We start from the raw sequence: 20324 nt of genomic DNA, 5'->3' as shown, positions 1-20324 counted from the left end.
TTATCTCAACATGGTGCAAAACTTGGAATATGACTTTAAATGCTGAAAAGTGCAAACTTATGCGCATCTCTCGTGTTAATAGTGAATTGCCAGTATATACTCTTAATGGTGTGTTACTTGATCCTGTTACAAGATACAAGTACCTCGGAATTCATATTACATCTAACCTTAGCTGGCATGCACACATTGAGCACATCACTAACAAAGCTAATCGCATGCTCGGATATCTGAAACGCAACTTTCATGCAGCCCCAACTAGCATCAAGCTTCTACTCTATACCACACTCGTACGTTCACAACTGGAATATGCTTCATCAATCTGGGACCCTGGTGTTAAGAGTTTGATCGACCTACTGGAGATGTTACAACACAAATCAGCGCGGTTTATTTTTTCTGACTTTTGGCGTACATCAAGCGTAACCACTATGAAGACTACCCTGGGCCTAACTTCACTTGCATCACGACGCAAAATTGCACGCCTGTGCCTTCTTTACAAAATATTTCATCATGAGTCTATTGGCTACGAGTTACTTCTTCGCCCTTCATATGTTTCACGCCGCACAGATCACATACATAAGGTAGGCATTTATACATGCAAAACTAAAACATTCTCGGATTCTTTTATTCCTCGCACGTCATATGACTGGAACCACCTTCCTTCCTCAATTGCCATAATTCCTGACCCTGTATTGTTTCGGACTGCTGTTACCGCTTCTATTGAATGATATATTGTGTTGATCATTTATTCTAAGTTATCTATGTCTTGGTAATTGTTCTCTGCTGTTGCTTGTATTTTCAGTGTTATGTATTACCAACTGTAATGCTTTGCCCTGAGGGTAAAATAAATAAATAAAAAATAAATGTGTGTGTGTGTGCGTATATATATATATATATATATATATATATATATATATATATATCATCATCAGCCTGTTAAGCCTGTTCAGCATCCACCATCAGCCTGTTCTTCTTCAACTTCTTCTTCATACTTCTTCACCTACACCGGTCATGTACTAATTATGGCCATGTTGTCCCTGCAAACTTCTTAATCTCATCCACCCACCTAACTTTCTGCCGCCCCCTGCTACGCTTGCCTTCCCTTGGAATCCAGTCCGTAACGCTTAATGACCATCGGTTAGCTTCCCTCCTCATTACATGTCCTGCCCATTCCTATTTCTTTTTCTTGATTTCAACTAAGATGCCATTAACTCGCGTTTGTTCCCTCACCCTAACTGCTCTTTTCTTATCCCTTAAAGTTACACCCATCATTCTTCTTTCCATAGCTCGTTTCATCGTCCTCAATTTAAGTAGAACCCTTTTCGTAAGCCTCCAGCTTTCTGCCCCATATATGAGTACTATATATGTGTATATTGTCACATAGTGGTGACGGTGAAGAAGGCAGCAAAACTGTGATTAACAAAACTAGCGTTTTATTGGGCGAACGTGTGCCCTCAAAAGCATGCTACACTCAAAGAACAACCATAGCGGCGAACACACTCGGCGATCGATGAAAACCTGATCAGTGGGTCAAGTGTGTCGGCTTTTATAGATCAGTCGTCGAATGTTCCAGAGTAATCGCTGGGACTTGCATGCCTTTCCACAAAGTTCTACGCCATTCGCGTCGCGCATACGTGCAATCAGATTACACCAGGTTCGGCGACAACAGACAGTGGTTGGAACCATCGATAACATTCCAGAAACTTCGGACACATGCAAGCGCGTCCTGCGCTGTGTGATAACATTTGTTAGGCGGTGAAACGTGGTCACCCGATAAAGATAAGTACACGTGTCAATAGCCCCCTCTTAAAGAGCATCGACCCGATGCTGCATACAAACGAAAGTAATAAAGAAAAACACCCGTAACAATAAAATAAGGAAGTTCGTCAGCGTCCGTAAAAGGGTTTCAGACGCACGACGTGGACCACTTCAGATCGTGCGCAGCGCCGCTGTGAATGCGAAATGTCGTCTGGCACGACCTCAAAGTCCAGTGCGCCAATACGCAGGATGACCATGTAGGGTCCGAAATAGCGTCGCAATAGCTTCACACTCAGTCCTCGTCGGCTTATCGGGGTCCATACCCAAACACGGTTGCCGGGCTGGTACTCAATGAAGCGTCGTCGGAGGTCGTAGTGTCAGCTGTCGGTACGCTGCTGGTTCTTAATCCGTAGGCGGGCGAGCTGTCTAGCTTCTTCGGCGCACTGGAGATAGGTAGCGACGTCAAGATTCTCCTCATCAGTGACGTGCGGCAGCATGGCGTCGAGCGTCGTCGTCAGGTTCCTGCCGTAAACCAGCTTAAACGGTGTGATCTGTGTTGTACGTGATCGTGATCTGTGTTGTACGGCAGGACGACATCCCAGGTCTTGTGTTCTAGGTCGACGTACAATGCTAGCATCTCGGCGAGGGTCTTATGCAGGCGCTCCCCGTAAGACCATTCGTCTGTGGGTGGTAGGCCGTTGTCCTCCTGTGCCTTGTCTGGCTTTATTGCAGAATGTCTTGGGTGAGTTCCGCTGCAAAGGCCGTTCCTCTGTCGGTGATAAGGACTTCTGGGGCGCCATGTCGCAGCAGGATGTTTTCGAGAAAGAATTTTGCCACTTCGGCTGCGCTACCTTTTGGCAGTGCTTTAGTTTCAGCGAAGCGGGTGAGGTAGTCCGTCACCACGACGATCCACTTATTTCCAGAAGTTGATGTTGGAAACGGTCCCAACAAGTCCATCCGAATCTGCTGTAAAGGTCGGTAAGGAGGCATGATTGGCTGCAGTAATCCCGCTGGCCTTGTCGGCGGTGTCTTGCATCGCGGACAGTCTCAGCATGTCCTGACGTAACGGGCGACATCAGCGGTTAGGTGCGGCCAGTAATACCTTTCTTGTATCCTCGATAGCGTCCAGGAGAAACCGAGGTGTCCAGCGGTCGGATCGTCATGTAGTCAATACTTCTGGACGCAGTCCTGACGAGACAACAAGAAGGTAGCTGGCGCGCACTGGTGAGAAGTTCTTCTTTAAATGTAGGTTGTTTTGAAGCGAGAACGAAGACAATCCTCACTTAAATGCCCTAGGGACAACGTCAGTGTGCCCTTCCAAATACTCGACGAGGTTTTGCAACTCCGGGTCTGCTCGCTGCTGTTCAGAGAAGTCTGCCGCGCTTAAAATGCCAAGGAAGGCGTCGTCATCTTCGTCATCTTGTGGCGGCGAGTCAATGGGGGCGCTTGATAGGCAATTGGCATCAGAGTGTTTTCAAACGGACTTATAGGTTACAGTGATATCACATTTCTGCAGTCTTAGGCTCCACCGCGCCAGCCGTCCTGAAGGATCTTTTAATTTCGCTAGCAAACACAAGGCGTGATGGTCACTGACGACTTTGAATGGCCTGCCATATAGGTAAGGGCGAAATTTTGCTGTAGCCCAAACAATGGCGAGGCATTCCTTTTCGGTTGTAGAATAATTGCCTTCTGCTTTTGACAACGACCGGCTAGCGTAAGCTATCACATGTTCATGTCCATCTTTTCTCTGCACTAGGACGGCACCGAGGCCTAGGCTACTGGTGTCGGTGTGGATTTCGGTATCGGCGTCCTCGTCGAAGTGCACAAGTACGGGCGGTGACTGCATGCGTCGTTTGAGTTCTTGAAATGCGTCGGCGTGCGGCATTTCCCACTTGAACTGGACGTCACATTTAGTTAGCTGTGTCAGCGGGTCAGCGATGCGTGAAAAGTCCTTGACAAAGCGCCTGTAGTAGGCACACATGCAAAGGAATCTACGCACCGTCTTCTTGTCGATGGGCTGCGGGAACTTTGCGATGGCAGCTTTCTTCTGCGGGTCGGGGCGGACTCCAGACTTGCTGATGACATGGCCAAGGAACAGAAGTTCATTGTAAGCAAAGCGGCACTTTTCTGGCTTCAGAGTGAGCCCTGATGACTTGATGGCTTCTAGTACTGTCGCTAGCTGCCTAAGGTGATCGTCGAAATTTCTGGCGAAGACGACAACGTCCTCCAAGTAAACAAGACAGGTCTGCCACTTCAATCCGGCTAACACCGTGTCCATGACGCGCTGGAATATTGCAGGCACCGAGCACAGTCCGAACGGCATGACCTTGAACTCGTAGAGGCTGTCTGGCATGATGAAGGCGGTCTTTTCGCGATGTCTCTCGTCAACTTCTATTTGCCAGTAGCCAGACTTGAGATCCATTGACGAGAAGTATTTTGCGTTGCAGAGCCGATCTAATGCGTCGTCTATCCGTGGTAGGGGGTATACATCCCTCTTTGTGATCTTGTTCAGTCGACGGTAATCGAAGCAGAAACGTAAGGTTCCGTCCTTTTTCTTCACCAAGACAACAGGGTGTGCCCACGGGCTTTTCGACGGCTGGATGATGTCATCGCACAGCATTTTATCGACTTGTTCTTTTATAGCTTCCCGTTCTCGAGCCGAAACTCGGCAAGGGCTCTGGCGGAGTGGTCGAGCGCACTCCTCGGTGATTATGCGATGCTTTGCGACTGGTGTTTGTCGAATCCTTGATGAGTCGAAAATCAGCCTTTGTCTCGTCGGAGCAGACTTCTGAGCTGTTGTTGCTTAATCATGGGGAGACTTGGATTAATGTCGTAGTCTGGTTCGGGAACCATGGCCGTCGGGGTAGATGCAGCGGAATCCGAGAGGACAAACGCATTACTGGTTTCCAGAATTTCCTCGATGTATGCGATCGTCGTGCCCTTGTTGATGTGCTCGAACTGCTGGCTGAAATTTGTCAGAAACACTTCAGTTTTCCCTCCGTGCCGTCGAACGATCTTTCTTGCGACGCAAATTTCACGGTCTAGCGGTAGACGTTGGTCACCCTCGATGACACCTTCTACGTTGGAAGGTGTTTAGGTGCCGACGGAAATGACAATGCTGGAGCGAGGCGGGATGCTGACTTGATTTTCAAGCACGCTTAAGGCATGGTGACTACGAGAGCTCTCCGGTGGTGTCGCTCGATTTTCCAACAGCGTTATCGACTTGGACTTTAGGTCGATGATTGCGCCGTGTTGGTTCAGGAAGCCCATGCCGAGAATGACGTCTCGTGAACACTGTTGGAGGATAACGAAGGTGGCAGGGCAAGTCCGGTCGTGAACAGTAATTCTTGCTGTGCACATTCCAGTTGCGGTAATAAGGTGTCCTCCAGCTGTCTGAATTTGAGGGCCCTTCCATGCAGTCTTAACTTTCTTCAACTGGGCGGCGATGTATCCACTCATTACGGAGTAATCGGCCCTTGTGTCCACTAAGGCGGTAACTGCGTGGCCATCGAGAAGCACGTTGAGATCGGTGGTTCTTTGTCTGGCGTTGCAGTTAGGCCTTGGCGTCGGATCACGGCCGCGTCGTGTTGAACTGAAGCTGGAACGTCGCTTCGTGAAGTCGTCTTTTGTCGGTGTAGTCTTGGCTTCCTGACTTCGTCGGGACTGCAGCATGTCGTTATTATGTCGTCGAGGTGGTCTCTTCGTTGTCTTCGGCGGCGGCGGCGGAGGATCTTCGTCAGTTCGACGAACAGCAACCGCACCTCCATCGATTGCTGCTTTTAGTTTTCCGGATATGGGCTTGCAGAGCGGCCCCGGGATGGGCCGGTGTATGGTCGGCGCTGCGGCGACAGGTAGCGGCCTGGTGGCGGCGAGGTAGTCGGCGATATCGCGAAGTCGTACGCCAATCTGTGGTCGCGGCGCATTAACGGCGAATCCTCGGAGTCCCATCTCCTGGTATAGGCATCAGCGGTAGACGTGACCCACTTCTCCGCAGTGGTAGCAGAGCACGCGGTGACGGGCGGGCGTGCTGGCGGCGGCGGTGGACGACGGAATTGTGGCATGACAGGGCCCTGGCGCGGTCGTGCAGGGGGGCCTTGACGACGGGTGACGGCGGCATAGGTCATCGCTTCCAGCTGGGGCTGTGGTGATTCTGGTTGCACCTCAGGAACTCCAAGGGATTGCTCAAGCTCATCTTTGACGATTTCGGCGATTGAGGCTACTTGAGGCTGCGACCTGGGTACAACTTCTACAGCTCTTTCCGTATGAACGCTTTGATAGTCTCACGCAGACCGTCGGTGGCCAGTGATTGAATTCCTGTGTAGTTGGTAGAGTTCGTGCAGCGGTTGAATTGCCGGTTCCACATTTCCAGTGTCTTCTCGATGCTGGTGGCCTCGCGAAGGAACTCTTCTACGGTCTTTGGTGGGCTTCGCATCATTGCGCTGAAAAGTTCTTCCTTCACACCACGTATGAGAAGGCGGACTTTCTTCTCCTCGGGCATATCTGGGTCGGCGTGGCGGAACAGACGGTTCATTTCTTCTGTGAAGATGGCAACGTTTTCATTAGGTAGCTGCACTCGGGCGTCCAGCATGGCGTCGGCCCTTTCCTTGCGCACGACACTCGTAAAGGTGCACAGGAAACCGCTACGGAACAAGTCCCATGTCGTCAAGATTGACTCCCGGTTCCCAAACCCCGTTCTGGCAGCATCTTCTAAGGCAGAGTATACATGCTGCAGCATGTCGTCGGAGTCCCAGTTGTTGAAAGTCGCGATTCATTCCTAGGTCTCCAGCCAGGATTCCGGGTCTTCAGTCGCTGCTCCATGGAAGGTCGGTGGGTCCCGAGCTTGTTGTAGGATAACGGGGGATGCTGGCACAGCCATTGGCATTGTTTTGACCGCGATCTTCTTTGTCGTCTCAAGTAGAAGTCCGTGCTCTGGGGGCAGTCCTTGCAGTCTGTGGTTAGCACGCTGGTCTAGGGCGATGTTGGTTTTGTCCTCGGGCTTGGATCGTGGCTATGCGGGGGCGTTCGGTACATGAACGCACTAGCACCTCCACCAGATGTCACGTAGTGGTGGTGGTGAAGAAGGCAGCAAAACTGTGATTAACAAAACTAGTGTTTTATTGTGCGAACGTGTGCCCTCAAAAGCATGCTACACTCAAAGAACAACCATAGCGGCGAACACACTCGGCGATCGACGAAAATCTGATCAGTGGGTCAAGCGTGTCAGCTTTTATAGATCAGTCGTCGAATGTTCCAGAGTAATCGCTGGGACCCGCATGCCTTTCCACAAAGTTCTACGCCATTTGCGTCGTGCATACATGCAATCAGATTACACAAGGTTCGGCAACAACAGACAGTGGATGGAACCATCGCTAACATTCCAGAAACTTCCGACACAGGCAAGCGCATCCTGCGCTGTGTGATAACATTTGTTATGTGGTGAAACATGTCGCCCGATAAAGACAAGTACACGTGTCAATATATATGTGTATATATAAATATATATGTATATATTGCTTTTACATTCTTATGATATATGCGATTGAGTCAGTGTCGAATAATAATATGCAGGATAACAGATTGTAATTGTATAGTGGGAGTTATTTTACACAACTGTATTATATCTAGTTTCTATGTAATAACATGAAAGTATCTACATGTACTTGTGTTTAAAACTCTTATATCCACACTTTATGTGTGATTGTATTGATACACCAAGCTGCTACCGTGTCCGTCTGGGACACCGGAGCTTTGTCAAGCCGAAGAAATTTTGACTTTTTTTCCGGCTCTCCCTTTTTCACCTTGTATCCAGTGGTGAAAATAAGAACCATGCTGATGATGATGAACTACAGTTTAATGAGGTTTCACTGTATCGCTTAGTTGTGTAACTTTTAACCAATTGTCACTCTATGATGAATTTAAATTTTGATTGTGAATTTTACTCGCTTTTTTTGCAATGCCTGAACGGCCCAGAAAGTAAAATAATTGAAATGAAGTGAACTAACCTAAACCTAGGGATCCAAATGCATTGTTAATGCGTTTTACTCTATACTGTAGGCAAGAAATAAACTTCAGTTCAAATTGAACGCCGAACATTTTTGGATGATTTCACTAATTTATATGAGCTATACATTGAACATAAAAATGGGTGTAGACACATTTTTAGACTTTGCTTCAACAGAGTAACCAATTGCTCTAACAATATGTTGACAACCCGCTTAATAAATTGCCATCATGATACATGATGTATCAGAAATGGTCACGTAAACTATTTGCACTGCATCTCATTGCTGCACTGTGCAACACTGCATGACACACTATTGTGCATGCATTTACATTAAAACATGAGTAGTCATAGCCATCATGGAGGAATAATGCTAAAAGTGAAAATAGAAATTTAAGTCATTAAGGTAAAAAACGAGTAATTTTTGCTGAAAACTTTAAGCCTATGAAAAGTTACAGTAATGCCACCTTGTGAGGTCAATATGAAAATGCCTCATGCTATTAGAACTTAGTTTACTACATATACTGTCAGGCAGTAGTGTTGGTGAAGAACAGAGCAATAAAACTTAATTTTTATTGGGTGAACCTGTGCCCACAACAGCAAGTTGCACTCAAAGCACAATGATTGTACTTCAAACCACAATGACTGGCAGCAGCGGCATTGCGTGATTCACATCTAACCCTCAATCTTCTGTTTGCACAGCTGCCCTAGTTGGCTGCCGTTTCTTCGGTGACCGTCTTCGTGGTGTCATCCCGCTGCCTTGCTTTCCTGGATGGCGCTGAATCATCCACACGGGTGAATGTGCGACTGCGTAGCCACTTTGTGGTCTGCTGCTGGCATCGGCAAAATCACCACTGGAGATCGCTGCTATCGATAAAGAAGTCGACATCAATGCCTGCTCTTCACTGGCAGCAGCGGCATTGCATGATCCACATCTAACCCTGAATCCTGTTTGCGCAGGTACTCCTAAGTTTTCCTTCCATTCGTTTTTTTTTCTGCCACTGCTGCTGCTGCTGCCATCAACCGTTTGTTTTTAGAGCGCAGCTCTTTGGCGTCCGTTCCTGGGTTTCGCGTCGTCGTCGGCGTTGTCGTCGGCCTCGTAACCAGCTCCACCCCCCTTTCATCCCCCCAGCGCTAGCAGCGACCGACTGATACCGCTGGATGCCGCTGACGCCGCTAGAGAGTCAAGATAACGTGACTGCATAGAACACCGTCGCCGCCATGCAGAAAGAGGAGGAAAGGGTCCCCCCCCCCCCGCTGTTCTTGTGTGGCGGATAGGGTGCTCTTCAGTTGCCGACGCGCCGGTGATTTCACGTAGGCCCCGGCACGTCGACGAATACGTGACCACCTTCCCACGGCTAGACCTGGTTCTTAGCGCTGCGGAAGCGAGGGTATCATATTGTTTGTGTCGACATCGGCGGCGTTGTCCCTGAAACCAACTCCGCAGCTGGGGTTGACTCACTATCGGCGTCAGCGGCATCAGTCAGTCGCTGCTATCTCTTCCCTCCTCCCTTTATCGTGTTGTCCGCTTGCTGCGCGCGCTTCTGCCCCCATCGTTTGTCGCTGGGTGTACACGCCGCCCCCCTCCCCCCTCTTCCTGCGAGTCTCCGGTTGTCAAAGCGCCGGCTCGAACTTAATTCCTTTCTTCGCTCCTCCTCCAATGCAACCCCTGTGCGGTGGCAATCAGAGAGCCAGATCGGTGGCGGCGGATCTGTATATGTGCACCGCCCGAGCCGAAATTGCCGCTGCCGTTCGCCCTGTGCGGTGGCAATCAGAGAGCCAGATCGGTGGCGGCGGATCTGTATATGTGCACCGCCCGAGCCGAAATTGCCGCTGCCGTTCGCCACTGCGAAATTATCTGCCAGTTCTTTCTGAGCCATGAGCGAGACGACCGATGGAAGTCCTCCGTCTGCTGCTGCTGCTGCTGCTGCTAAACGAGCTGCCAGAGCAGAGGCCCAGCGCCGTCGCCGTCAGAATCCAGAGGTGCGTGCCGCCGAAGCAGAAGCTTACCGTCGCCGCCGTCGAGATGATCCAGGAGTACAGGAAATATAAAAAAAAAATTCTGTGATAGCGCATACATGTGTTGCTCGATTTCTTTGCCTCAATCTATCGAAAAGGTGAAACAGCTTATTTGCTGCGCTCAAATTTCGCATTAGGAAGTAACGTAATCGTCGGTAATTTTTTCTTTTTTTTTTCTATCCGAGTCTCTGTTTAATACTCATACCATACCGACGAATGCAGAACTATCGAAAAAAATTGAGCTAGAAATTAACATTAACAGCATGGCTAAAAAGACACATGAACTCATCTTCGGTAAGATCTTGCTAAGAATGAAGGAGTCTGGTATTGATATTGTCGAGCTAAAAAAAAAAAGTTGATTCCTTGAATACAAGTGCCGAGCACTTGTAGAAGAACTACGTAGCTGAAATGCTACCCTAAATGTTGAGAACAAACAATTGAAATCTCAGAACCAGTCATTGACTCGCAAGATGGAGGAGCTTGAGCAGTACTCTCGCCATGGCAATGTCGAGATCAAGGGCATTCCCTGCTCCCAAGGAGAGGACTGTATTGCAATAATGAAAACAGTAGGAGACAAAATTGGCTGTCCTGTATCGCCTAGCGATCTGGACATTGTTCATCGCATACTAACCAAAGCTAACGACAAGAAAAATATCATTGCTTGGTTCTATTCCGGAACTAAGAAAGCAGATTTTGTGAGCAAAGCGCGTAAAGCCAAACTCTGTCTTAGTGATATTGGATTTTCTGGCTCATTTAATACTCGTGTCTTTGTAAACGAGCATCTGACCCCATCTAACAAGGCTCTCTTTTCGAAAGTCCTAACTTTGAAGAGAGAAAGGAACTGGATGCTTCTTTGGACGGATAACTGCCAAATCAAGGCTAGGAAGACTACTACCAGCAAAGTTATCCGCATTCGAGACGAATCTGACCTAACCAAAATAGACTACAGCTCATTGTATCACCAGCTGACAACAATGATGGCTTCCCTACTGATAGCCCATCAAGTGAATTTTTTTTTAAGCGGATATCATTCCATCATTCATTTTAACACACGGTGTCTTTGTAAGCACTTCGACGCAATCGACAATTTTCTTGCATCACTAACTAGTTCATTTTCACTAATTGCCATTAGTGAAACTTGGTTATCTGATGACGACAAAAATTTGTATTGTTGCCTAAATATAAATCGGAATACTGCAATAGATTAACGAGCTGTCATGGTGGTGCAGCCATATATGTTTCTCCTAATATTGCTTATCGAAGAAGACACGACCTATCCTTAACCATTACTAATTGCGAATCTGTTTGAATTGAATTCAGTAACTGCTTTCTTGCTCAGGACAACAAGAATTTCATATTTGGCTGCATTTACCATTCTGCTTCATCGTCAGTTATTGATTTCTGTACCAATCTTGATCATATCTTACACACTATATCACTAGAAAATAAAAATGTTGTTATAATAGGTGATATAGGTGATATATAAATATTAATTTACTCGATGAAACATCACCCATATGCATTCACTATACTAGTTTGTTTCATAGCTATGAATATGATTGTTTAATTGACGTCCCCACACGCGAGGTTTCTAACTGCACAGGTACACTTATTGATCATGCTCTTTCTAACCTGCTTCATTCACCAGAGGCAAAAGTTTTGCACATCGACATCCCTGATCATTATCCCCTGCTCTTACGCTTCAATTCCAACGTACAAACTTGCCTACCTTCACATACTAAAGATGCTCTGGACAAAGTCGGCTTCATAACTGCTGTTGCTAGTACAAAGTGATCTGAAAGTAAATCACTAAACGACCAACAGAAAGCTTTTTCCAGATTTTTTTTGACGTATTATGTCATACTTACGTCAGTTCACCTCCAAAAATAAATGTAAAAAAAAACTAGCATTTTCTCACAATCCATGGATCTTGCAGCAGTTATTAACAGCATTGTGCAAATGGGACAACTTGTATAGGAAAACCAAAAGGCAACTGCTTAACTGAGCTTATGTGCCTGATATAAAAACTACTGTAACACTCTTACGTGTACATTAAAATCCGCTTAACAATTGTATTTCGAGCAAAAAATTTTACAGGCGGCTAATAACACTAAAAAAAAATGGGAATTTGTCAACTCCCTCTTAAACAGGAACACACGACTAAACCAAGTATCCAGAATTTTAAATGATGGAGTGGAGCTCATTCCCCTGCCGATATAGCTGAGGCTTTTAGAGGTTGGATTGTGCAACATTTTGACGAGACACACAGAAGAGAAACATGAGAAAAAATAGTGGTGATGCCATACATCCATTCGATCGCGCACCGAGTAAAGAAAATTGGTAAAAGATGCGAGGTAAAAGTGGTGTTTTCCACACCGGAAAAATTGCTGAGCATGTGTGCAAAAGTAAACCCAGGTGCCACACAGAAACGAGGCTGTGAAACACAACACAGACAAAAGTTTGTCGACTTCACTGAGGGAGTGGTATATTCCATTCCACTTCAGTGCGGCAGAAAGTACATTGGACAGACTGGACGATGTTTGAACGAAAGATTAAAGGACCATGATTATAATGTTTCAAAAGCAGCCACCAGACATGTTGGGATACATTGTAGAGACTGCGGATGTTGGCCATTCTTTAAGAATTGTAAGATTGTGAGCAAAGATGGCAGCCAAATAACGCGAGAGATAATCGAAGCCGCTGAGATTGCGCGTTTGGGAAGTATGTGTGTGAGCACACTCTCAGTCTTCCTTAGTGCAAAGGAAATAGATTTCCTCATGTGCTAATCTGAAATTTCATATCCTGTTCCTTCTTTTTTTTTTTTTGCGATGTCGAGTGAAGCAAAAATGATCACATGACAAAGCCGGCTTTGCATTGGTAGATGGCCGTGCTTGTCAAAACATTTTCTTTTGTTTTTTGTTGCTACCACCCTCCCTCCCTGAGTATCTTCCTGTATTTATTCCATTGACAAGGGAATAAAACGATAGCTGCAAGTAGCGCTCTGTGGTGTGTGTTTATCTTTTGTGTGTGTCATCCAAATGTTGCGCAATCCAACCTCTAATATGCTATACCAACAAGCCCAGTTGTCAACCTTGGTGAGGCTTTTAGTAGTTTTTTTCGCTCTTAAGAATTTACCTTCTCCTACACAGACCATCAGCATGAACTGTCTACATCATTCATTCTTTTTATTTCCTACAACGCCAGAAGAAATAACTGCTGTTATAAATAATCTAAAAGTGACAAGCGCTAGAATTGACGAGGTCCACCCTGCTAACATTAAATGAATTGTGCACTTAACTTCAGATATACTTTCATTTATTGTTAATTTATTATTCAAGACTGGTTTAGTTCCCTCTGAACTTAAGCATGGCAAAATCACCCCAGTTTAAAAAAAAAAAAGGCGATAGCTCATTATTAAATAACTACAGACCTATTTGCATTCTACTATTCTTTGGGAAAGTTATTGAGAAACTAATTGAAATATGGCTAACGAAATACCTTTCTAAATTTAATATCCTCTCTTCATGCCAGTTTGGTTTTCGCCATGGATATTCCACTGAGCTGGCACTCATTTATCGTACTGACCAACTAAAAAAATTAATTGACGAAGGATTTCTCGCCGCCTCAGTTTTTATCGATCTAACAAAAGCATTTGATGGCATAAATCATAATATCCTTTTCTCTAAGCTTGAGGCAATTGCCATTTGTGGGCCTGCTCTCTCACTACTAAATAGCTACTTATGTAACAGAGTTCAAGTTGTTTCTATTTCCAATGCTTATACTTGGCAGTGAATTACTAACATTGGTGTGCCCCAGGGATCTATCCTGGGGCCACTACTGTTTTTGGTTTATATTAATGATTTACCTAACTGTCTTTCTTCCACAGAATGCATTCTGGACACAGATGACACCCTATATTCACTTTTCATAAAGATAGCTCATTTCTTGTTAATAAGTTAAATGCTGACTTAGAAAATATGCTAAGGTGGTGTAAACATGTTAGCTATTAATGCAACTAAGAGCCAATTTGTTGTATTCTCTTCACATCAGCGAAACATACCATCCATTCCACCTATCACTTTTGGTCCTCACCGGCTCCCTCCAAGTTCATGTTCATCTTTCTTTGGTATTCTACTTGATTGTAATTTGAAATATCACAATCATATTGCTCACATAAAGAAGAAGATAGTTTATGTACACGCACCTTAATTAAAACACGCCCTTACTTCACACGTACCACTTTACTCTCACTTTACCACTCTTTTGTCCACTCTCACATTACTTATGGCATAACATGTTGGGGAAACACCTATAATACTCATATTGCGTCTCTCCAGACAGTTCAGAACTGAGCTATAAGAATAATGACTTACAGTCCAGGCTTTTCTAATGCCACTTCCCTACTACACCAGAATAACATCCTTACCATTTCTGGGCTCACTAAATACAAGCTAAACGAGAAGAAAAGAGTTTAACCGAGGGGCCTGATTTTTATTAGTCATATCATAAGAAGCCAACAAACACCGACAACAAGGACAACATAGGGGAAGTTACTTGTGCTTAATTAATTAAATAATGAAACGATAAATTAATGGAAATGAAAGTGGATGAAAAAACAAATTGCTGCAGGTGGGAACCGAACCCACAAACTTAACATTTCGCGTGGGATGCTCTACCAATTGAGCTACTGCGGTGCGATTTCCCCATCCACTTTTTTGGGTATTTATGTTTTCTAGTAGAACCCTGGGAGTGTTAGCCAGTGCCCCCCCTCGCAGACCTTGGTCGAAGGTTGCGAAGGAAATGCGAAGGTTGTGGGTTCGGTCCCTACCTGCGGCAAGTTGGTTTTTCATCCACTTTAATTTCCATTAATTTATCGTTTCGTTATTTCATTTATTGAGCACAAGTAATTTCCCCTATGTTGTCCTTGGTGTCACTGTTTGTTGGCTTCTTATGATATAAATACAAGCTAGGTATTTTTTTCTACAGATTTGTGAATAATGAGCTACCATCGATCCCATTTTCACCATCTAATCTGATGATCCATAGTACCACCAGATCTACGCTGAATAATAATTTTCTTTTACCAAGAATCCACACTAACTATGGTAAACACACTGTTGAATTAACTTCCATATCAATATGGAACATGTTACAACAGAACTGCTTGTTGGCCTAGTTGGTGCTTGCTAAAAGACATGTTTTTTGCTGCAAGTTAAAACACACACAAAAGGAAGACACAAAAAGACAAAACGGGCGGCACTTCCAACTGGTTTAATTTGGGCTGTGACCCATGAATATATATACACATACACGCATGCGCAGGCTGTTCACAAATCTACGTTACCCAGTGGTCGAACAATCTTGTTTCTGATCGTGCTCTACAAATCGGAAACAAGATTGTTCGACCGCTGGGTAACGTAGATTTGTGAACAGCCTGCACATGCGTGTATGTGTATATATATTTATGGGTCACAGCCCAAATTAAACCAGTTGGAAGTGCCGCCCGTTCTGTCTTTTTGTGTCTTACTTCTGGGTGTTTTAACTTGCATCAAAAAACATGTCTTTTAGCAATACGGAACACTCTTCCTTTCATAATGAAAAACGTAAGATCTGTATCACAATTTAAAAGAGAACTAAAAACGAATTTTTTTATTGCCAGATTAACAACAAGGATTACTGCAGTTTATCTTTGTTCGCTTTTTCTTTTTCTTTTGTTGTTGGAAATAAACTTGTATTTTGTAAAATATTTGTAATCAATTCTCTATTTTGTTCTCCAACTGTTCTTTTCTTGATGCTTGTATACTTCAATGCTTTGAGATTTATTTTTTTATTTTATTTTACAAGTACTGCCAGCCTTGTTACCAGGCCTTAGGCAGGAGTAGGCATTTGGAACAAAAAAAAAAAAAAAAAAAACAAGTATGAAAACAAAAAACAAGTATGTTAACTTAAAAGAGATGTTAACTATAATAACTGTTCTTGTACAGAAGGTCCCGATACAGTCTTTGACGATGGGACCTCCTTCTGCATAATAAATACTTGTGATGTGACCCAACTTCTAATAATAAATTCAGATTCTAATTCTAATTGCAGCGAACACAGTTGGTGATTAGCGAAATCTGATCTGTGGGTCAAGTGCACTGGCTTTTATATATAATTTAGCGAAGGTTCCAGTGTAATCGCTGGTGCTCATGTGGTTTCCAGACATTACTACACAATTTTTATCGAGCATGCATTATGATTATACAAGGTTTGGCGAGGACATACACAACAGATAGAATCAACAATAACATTTGCTCAAGTTCTAAATCATGCAAGCATGTCTTGCGCTGAGCGATAGCTTTAAGTTAGCGGGTCCCATGAAAAAGGATGAATAGGTACACGTGTCAATACTATGAACCCCATTATTCTCATACCTTTCAGATCACAGGTTGCCTGTGACATTTCGAACCCTCGCATGCATAACTACAAGTTGGTTGAAAGTGAAAACAGCAGTCACTACTCCCTCATATGAAGTATGTACCCATTTTCCATGTACCTGGCGAGTTGGTCCATGAGGCTGACCAACTGCATGGCCTCGTGCTCCTTCTGCTCCTGGCTGAGCCCCTGCAGGGGCGAATCATGCGTTGGCTGGTAGCAGCCGAGCACCGGATTGATCTCATCTCGGTTCCGCAGGTACTCCTCTGTGTCGCTGTCCTCAGAGTCGCTTGAGTAGGGCACCCTTGCGCCCCCTAGCAGCAACCCTCGCCTTGCCAGCAGCCCCGCAGCGTTCCCATAGCCCGTGTATTTGACGAGGCGTCCCACCTTTTCCTTGCACAGCACAAACAGCAGCTCAGCGGCGAGGTGCTTGGTGTCCGTGCACGGAACTGTCATCAACCGCACCATCCTGCATTAGAAACAAGCAGAACTGCGAGGGTGGGACACTGCAGAGAGTTGGCCCGATTGGAGTCCTAATTGAAAGAAAAAGAACAATAGTTGAAAAGAACCATTCCCTCTTTACCTCAGCATGGTTCCCCATTTTGATGCACATAATTGATGCCACAAAGCTTGCTAGTTTTACCTTTCTGTGTTGATAATGACATGAGCACCCCCTTTGAAATATGGTACAAATGGGCCCCTCTTTCAAAACCAATCATTGCATTCTACTAGTACCGAGGCAGAAACATGGAGGTTAGCAAAGAAGCTGTGCAATGAACAATAGAATGAAAAATGTTAGGCACAAGGTTAAGAGACAGGATTAAAGAGAAAACAGGGGTAGGCGATACTCTAGTTGACATTAAAGCGGTTCTCCACCACCCCTCGAGCTTGGCTAAAATAGTTGCGGCAGAACCAATCGACGATAATGACGATGATGTGTTAGCACTGAATCAATATAGTGACGTGTTGCCACCCTCAAAGCAAGTTATGTATGGGGCGTGTGCTGCAGTAGGAGTCCTCTTTCAAGCCTCGCTAGGAAGACGCAGCACTATCTAGCATCACCACCGTGAAGCCTGCACGTGGTGCCTGAGAAATGCATGGCATCTGGGAAATGCTTGTTACAATAGGAATCCCTTCAATGCAAGCCCACAGTGCAGTATACATCGCTTAGCCAATGTGACGTACTCGCACGAGCAAACATAAAGATGAGGCTTCGTTTAACCTTTGGAAATTGTGTGAGTGCCATACAGATAAGCACAAAAGAAAATATGCTACTCATGGCACTCATTGAAACTTCTTTCTAGGTGTATACTTGATTTGACAAATGTAACAGTGCTAACACATGCAACCACAACGAAACAAGGATGCGATACAAGCGCTGATGAACTACCATGAACTACATGATACAGCTGTTTTTACAGTTTTTTGACCTGAGACTAACCTTTTCTGAAAGGCACGTTTGCTGGGGCTACTTCCCTCGAGCAAAAAAAGGTTTTGTTGTCGTATGATTTGATACATTCCAAAACTGTGAAAAGAGCTGTAGTGTCACACTGTTTTGGGAATCAGGCCAGCTGAGAATCAGGAGAATCCATACACGAGAATCAGAAAAGTTTTGAGAATCAGGCCAGCCAGCTTTTCGCGGCGGGGTTCCCCTTGTTGATTTTGACTGCTGTGTCTGAGACCCTCCTTCAAAAGCTAAAGCTAGGAACACGAAGAAAGGAAGATGACTGTCAGAAGACTGACAAGCCTTTGGTTGTGCCGTACCTGCACAAGACTTCGCACAACCTCAAGAAGGTGGCCAACAGGCGTGCAGTGTCCATTGTTTTTTCGGCACCCAACAAGCTGGCACAGTTGGGCCCATGCATTCGCAACTCTAAAAAAAGAGGTTATCAGGTAAAACACGACAAGCCATTCGGCAAGTGTTCCACAGGAGTGATCTATGCTATTCCATTGAAGTGTGGAAGGCTTTATGTCGGCCAACACAGCCGGTGCATCAATGACCGCTTGGGGGACCATGCCCAAAATTTAAGTGATTTAAAGGACAGGAACACGCATTTGCTCACGCACATAATTAAATGCAGAGGATGCGAGGCTCGGTTGGGAGAGACAAAGATTCTCAGTAAGAGTACCGACAAGATGGCATGCGTTAGTTTGGAAGCGTTCCACACAAAGAAATATGGCAGCAAGTGTGTAAGCACCTCCTCAGTATCGCTATTTGCTGCAAAGCTTGAATTTTTAGAAGTGACTGAATACTGAATTGGTTGCATTTAGTATTTCTTGCCTTTCTCTGTTTTTCTTTTTCCCTTTTCTGTATCTGTTGATTACCTGCACGTACGTACATTGACGCACAGTGTCATTTTTCTCAATTGTATTGCTCCCTCCCACTTCACCTATGCCTTTCACCTTATATAAGGTGTCCAACTTCCGTCAATCAAATTTAGTTGACAGCACAGTGCTTTTGTCTCATCTTTGTTTCTTTGTGGTTGCATGTGCTAGCGCTGTTACATTTGTCGAATCATGGTACTTGGTGTGAGAAAACACAGCTGTGAGTACTATCTAGCAGACTACAACAAAGCAATGAGACACCACGAACTCTACCTAAGTTAACGGATAGCCTCTGAGTTTGGGATGTCATAGGTGCCAAGATCCGAAGTAGTGGCATCTATGTGAACATTCAAAATCAAATTTGAACTGCACACCGTGGTGGCATTCAGTAGGCAAAGCGTTGTGGGCACCACCACACTCTGCCATAGCCTTCACAGTGCAAGACATTGAAGAAGGAGCAAAGCACAGTGAAGGGGATCAAAGATGATCTTTGATTGCTAATAGCTCTGCTTCTTCTGAATGCACTGAAGTACTTTGTGCTGCAAGTTATTTCTGAGATGGTGTATTTTAACATGAAATGCATTTTTCAACTTTGATATAAGAGGATGAAATGGCCCTAGAAAGTAATAATGCACAGGGTAGATATAACCAGTGCCCTGTTACAGAATGGGTGCCAAAGGAAGGAAAATGCAGTAGAGGATGGCAGAGCATTAGGTGGTATAATGGAATTAGGAAATTTACAGGCACAAGGTCGGGTCAGCTGGTGCAAGATAGGGGTAAGTGGTTTCATCACCATCATGTGCTGAACATGATGGTGACTGTTGGCTCGAAGGGGAGTGGGCAGTTTCTCTCTTGCCTTCACCACCGTCTGAATGGGCACTATTTCTTTTTCAACACGTGCTTCTCTAAAAGACACCATGGACACTATGGAACAGGAGAATGATCTACAAGGTTTGGCCGTAAAGATACGGCACTTGCAGACAACTTTCTAGTGCTACTAAACAAACGCAGCTTTCTACAAGCTTCCTTGGATGTTCTCAAAATGCTTAAGGAGAGAGGACACGGCTTGAGAAGGCATGCCAAGTGAAGGAAGCATATAGTCCCTGGACACTAATCTGCGCTTCGAACATGGGTTCGGCAAACATTCCCAGGAGCGTAAAGCCTCTCTTGGACTTCCGATCAGGCCGCACCAAATTGGTTAGGAACAGGATAGCGGAGTCATGTCTCAAGTCAGCTCTAACCAGATTGTGTTCACCGAATGGCTGAGAGCGTCAACCATCAAGTTCAAAACTGAAGAAGCTGAGCTTCCCAGAAAATATTTTGGAATCCACCTGAGAAGTTGGCAAGGAAAAGGAAAGTATCTTTTACTGAAGGAATGCAAGAGACAGTGACACGTCAGCGTCGGAAAGCGATTGTGCTCCCGTATGAGCACGACCATTTCAGGCTGCTTGAAGAAGGTGACTTCTAAGTTTGGCGTGCATGTGGAGTTCACGGCCAAGAACAAGCTAAGCAAGGTGCGTGCGGCCGTGAGTTGCTAGAATGAAATAGGCAAGTGCTGAAAACCACACGAACGCTCCATACGGCACACCAGCCAGTTCTCCTCATGCGAACAGGGTGTCATCTGTGATATAAACTTCAGCTGTGGCAGCACATACATCGAGCAAATGGGTCATTGCGTCAACGAGCGGCTCAGGGTGCACAAGAATTCATTGAGAGGAATACACATTTCCAGTCTTTTTGCTCGTTGCGAGAGTGCGGTGTAGCGGGAAATTTTCAGACACAAAAGCTTGCACAGGAGATTGCAGAAGGA

General features: G+C 45.2%; 1 protein-coding gene across 6 annotated transcripts in view; it reads right to left on the bottom strand.

Moving 5' to 3' along the window:
• ric8a (ric8 guanine nucleotide exchange factor A) overlaps positions 1–20324 on the bottom strand; it is a 513564-nt gene that overhangs the window by 19020 nt on the left and 474220 nt on the right. For all 6 annotated transcript variants that reach the window (XM_075691022.1, XM_075691025.1, XM_075691023.1 and 3 more), the window contains one exon: positions 16311–16658. In XM_075691022.1, coding sequence (XP_075547137.1) covers positions 16311–16658 — 348 coding nt within the window. The remainder of the gene's footprint in view (positions 1–16310; positions 16659–20324) is intronic.

This window comes from Dermacentor variabilis, chromosome 4 (genome assembly GCF_050947875.1).
Source record: "Dermacentor variabilis isolate Ectoservices chromosome 4, ASM5094787v1, whole genome shotgun sequence".
NCBI lineage: Eukaryota > Metazoa > Arthropoda > Arachnida > Ixodida > Ixodidae > Dermacentor > Dermacentor variabilis.
This window is presented reverse-complemented; position numbering and strand designations above follow the sequence as displayed.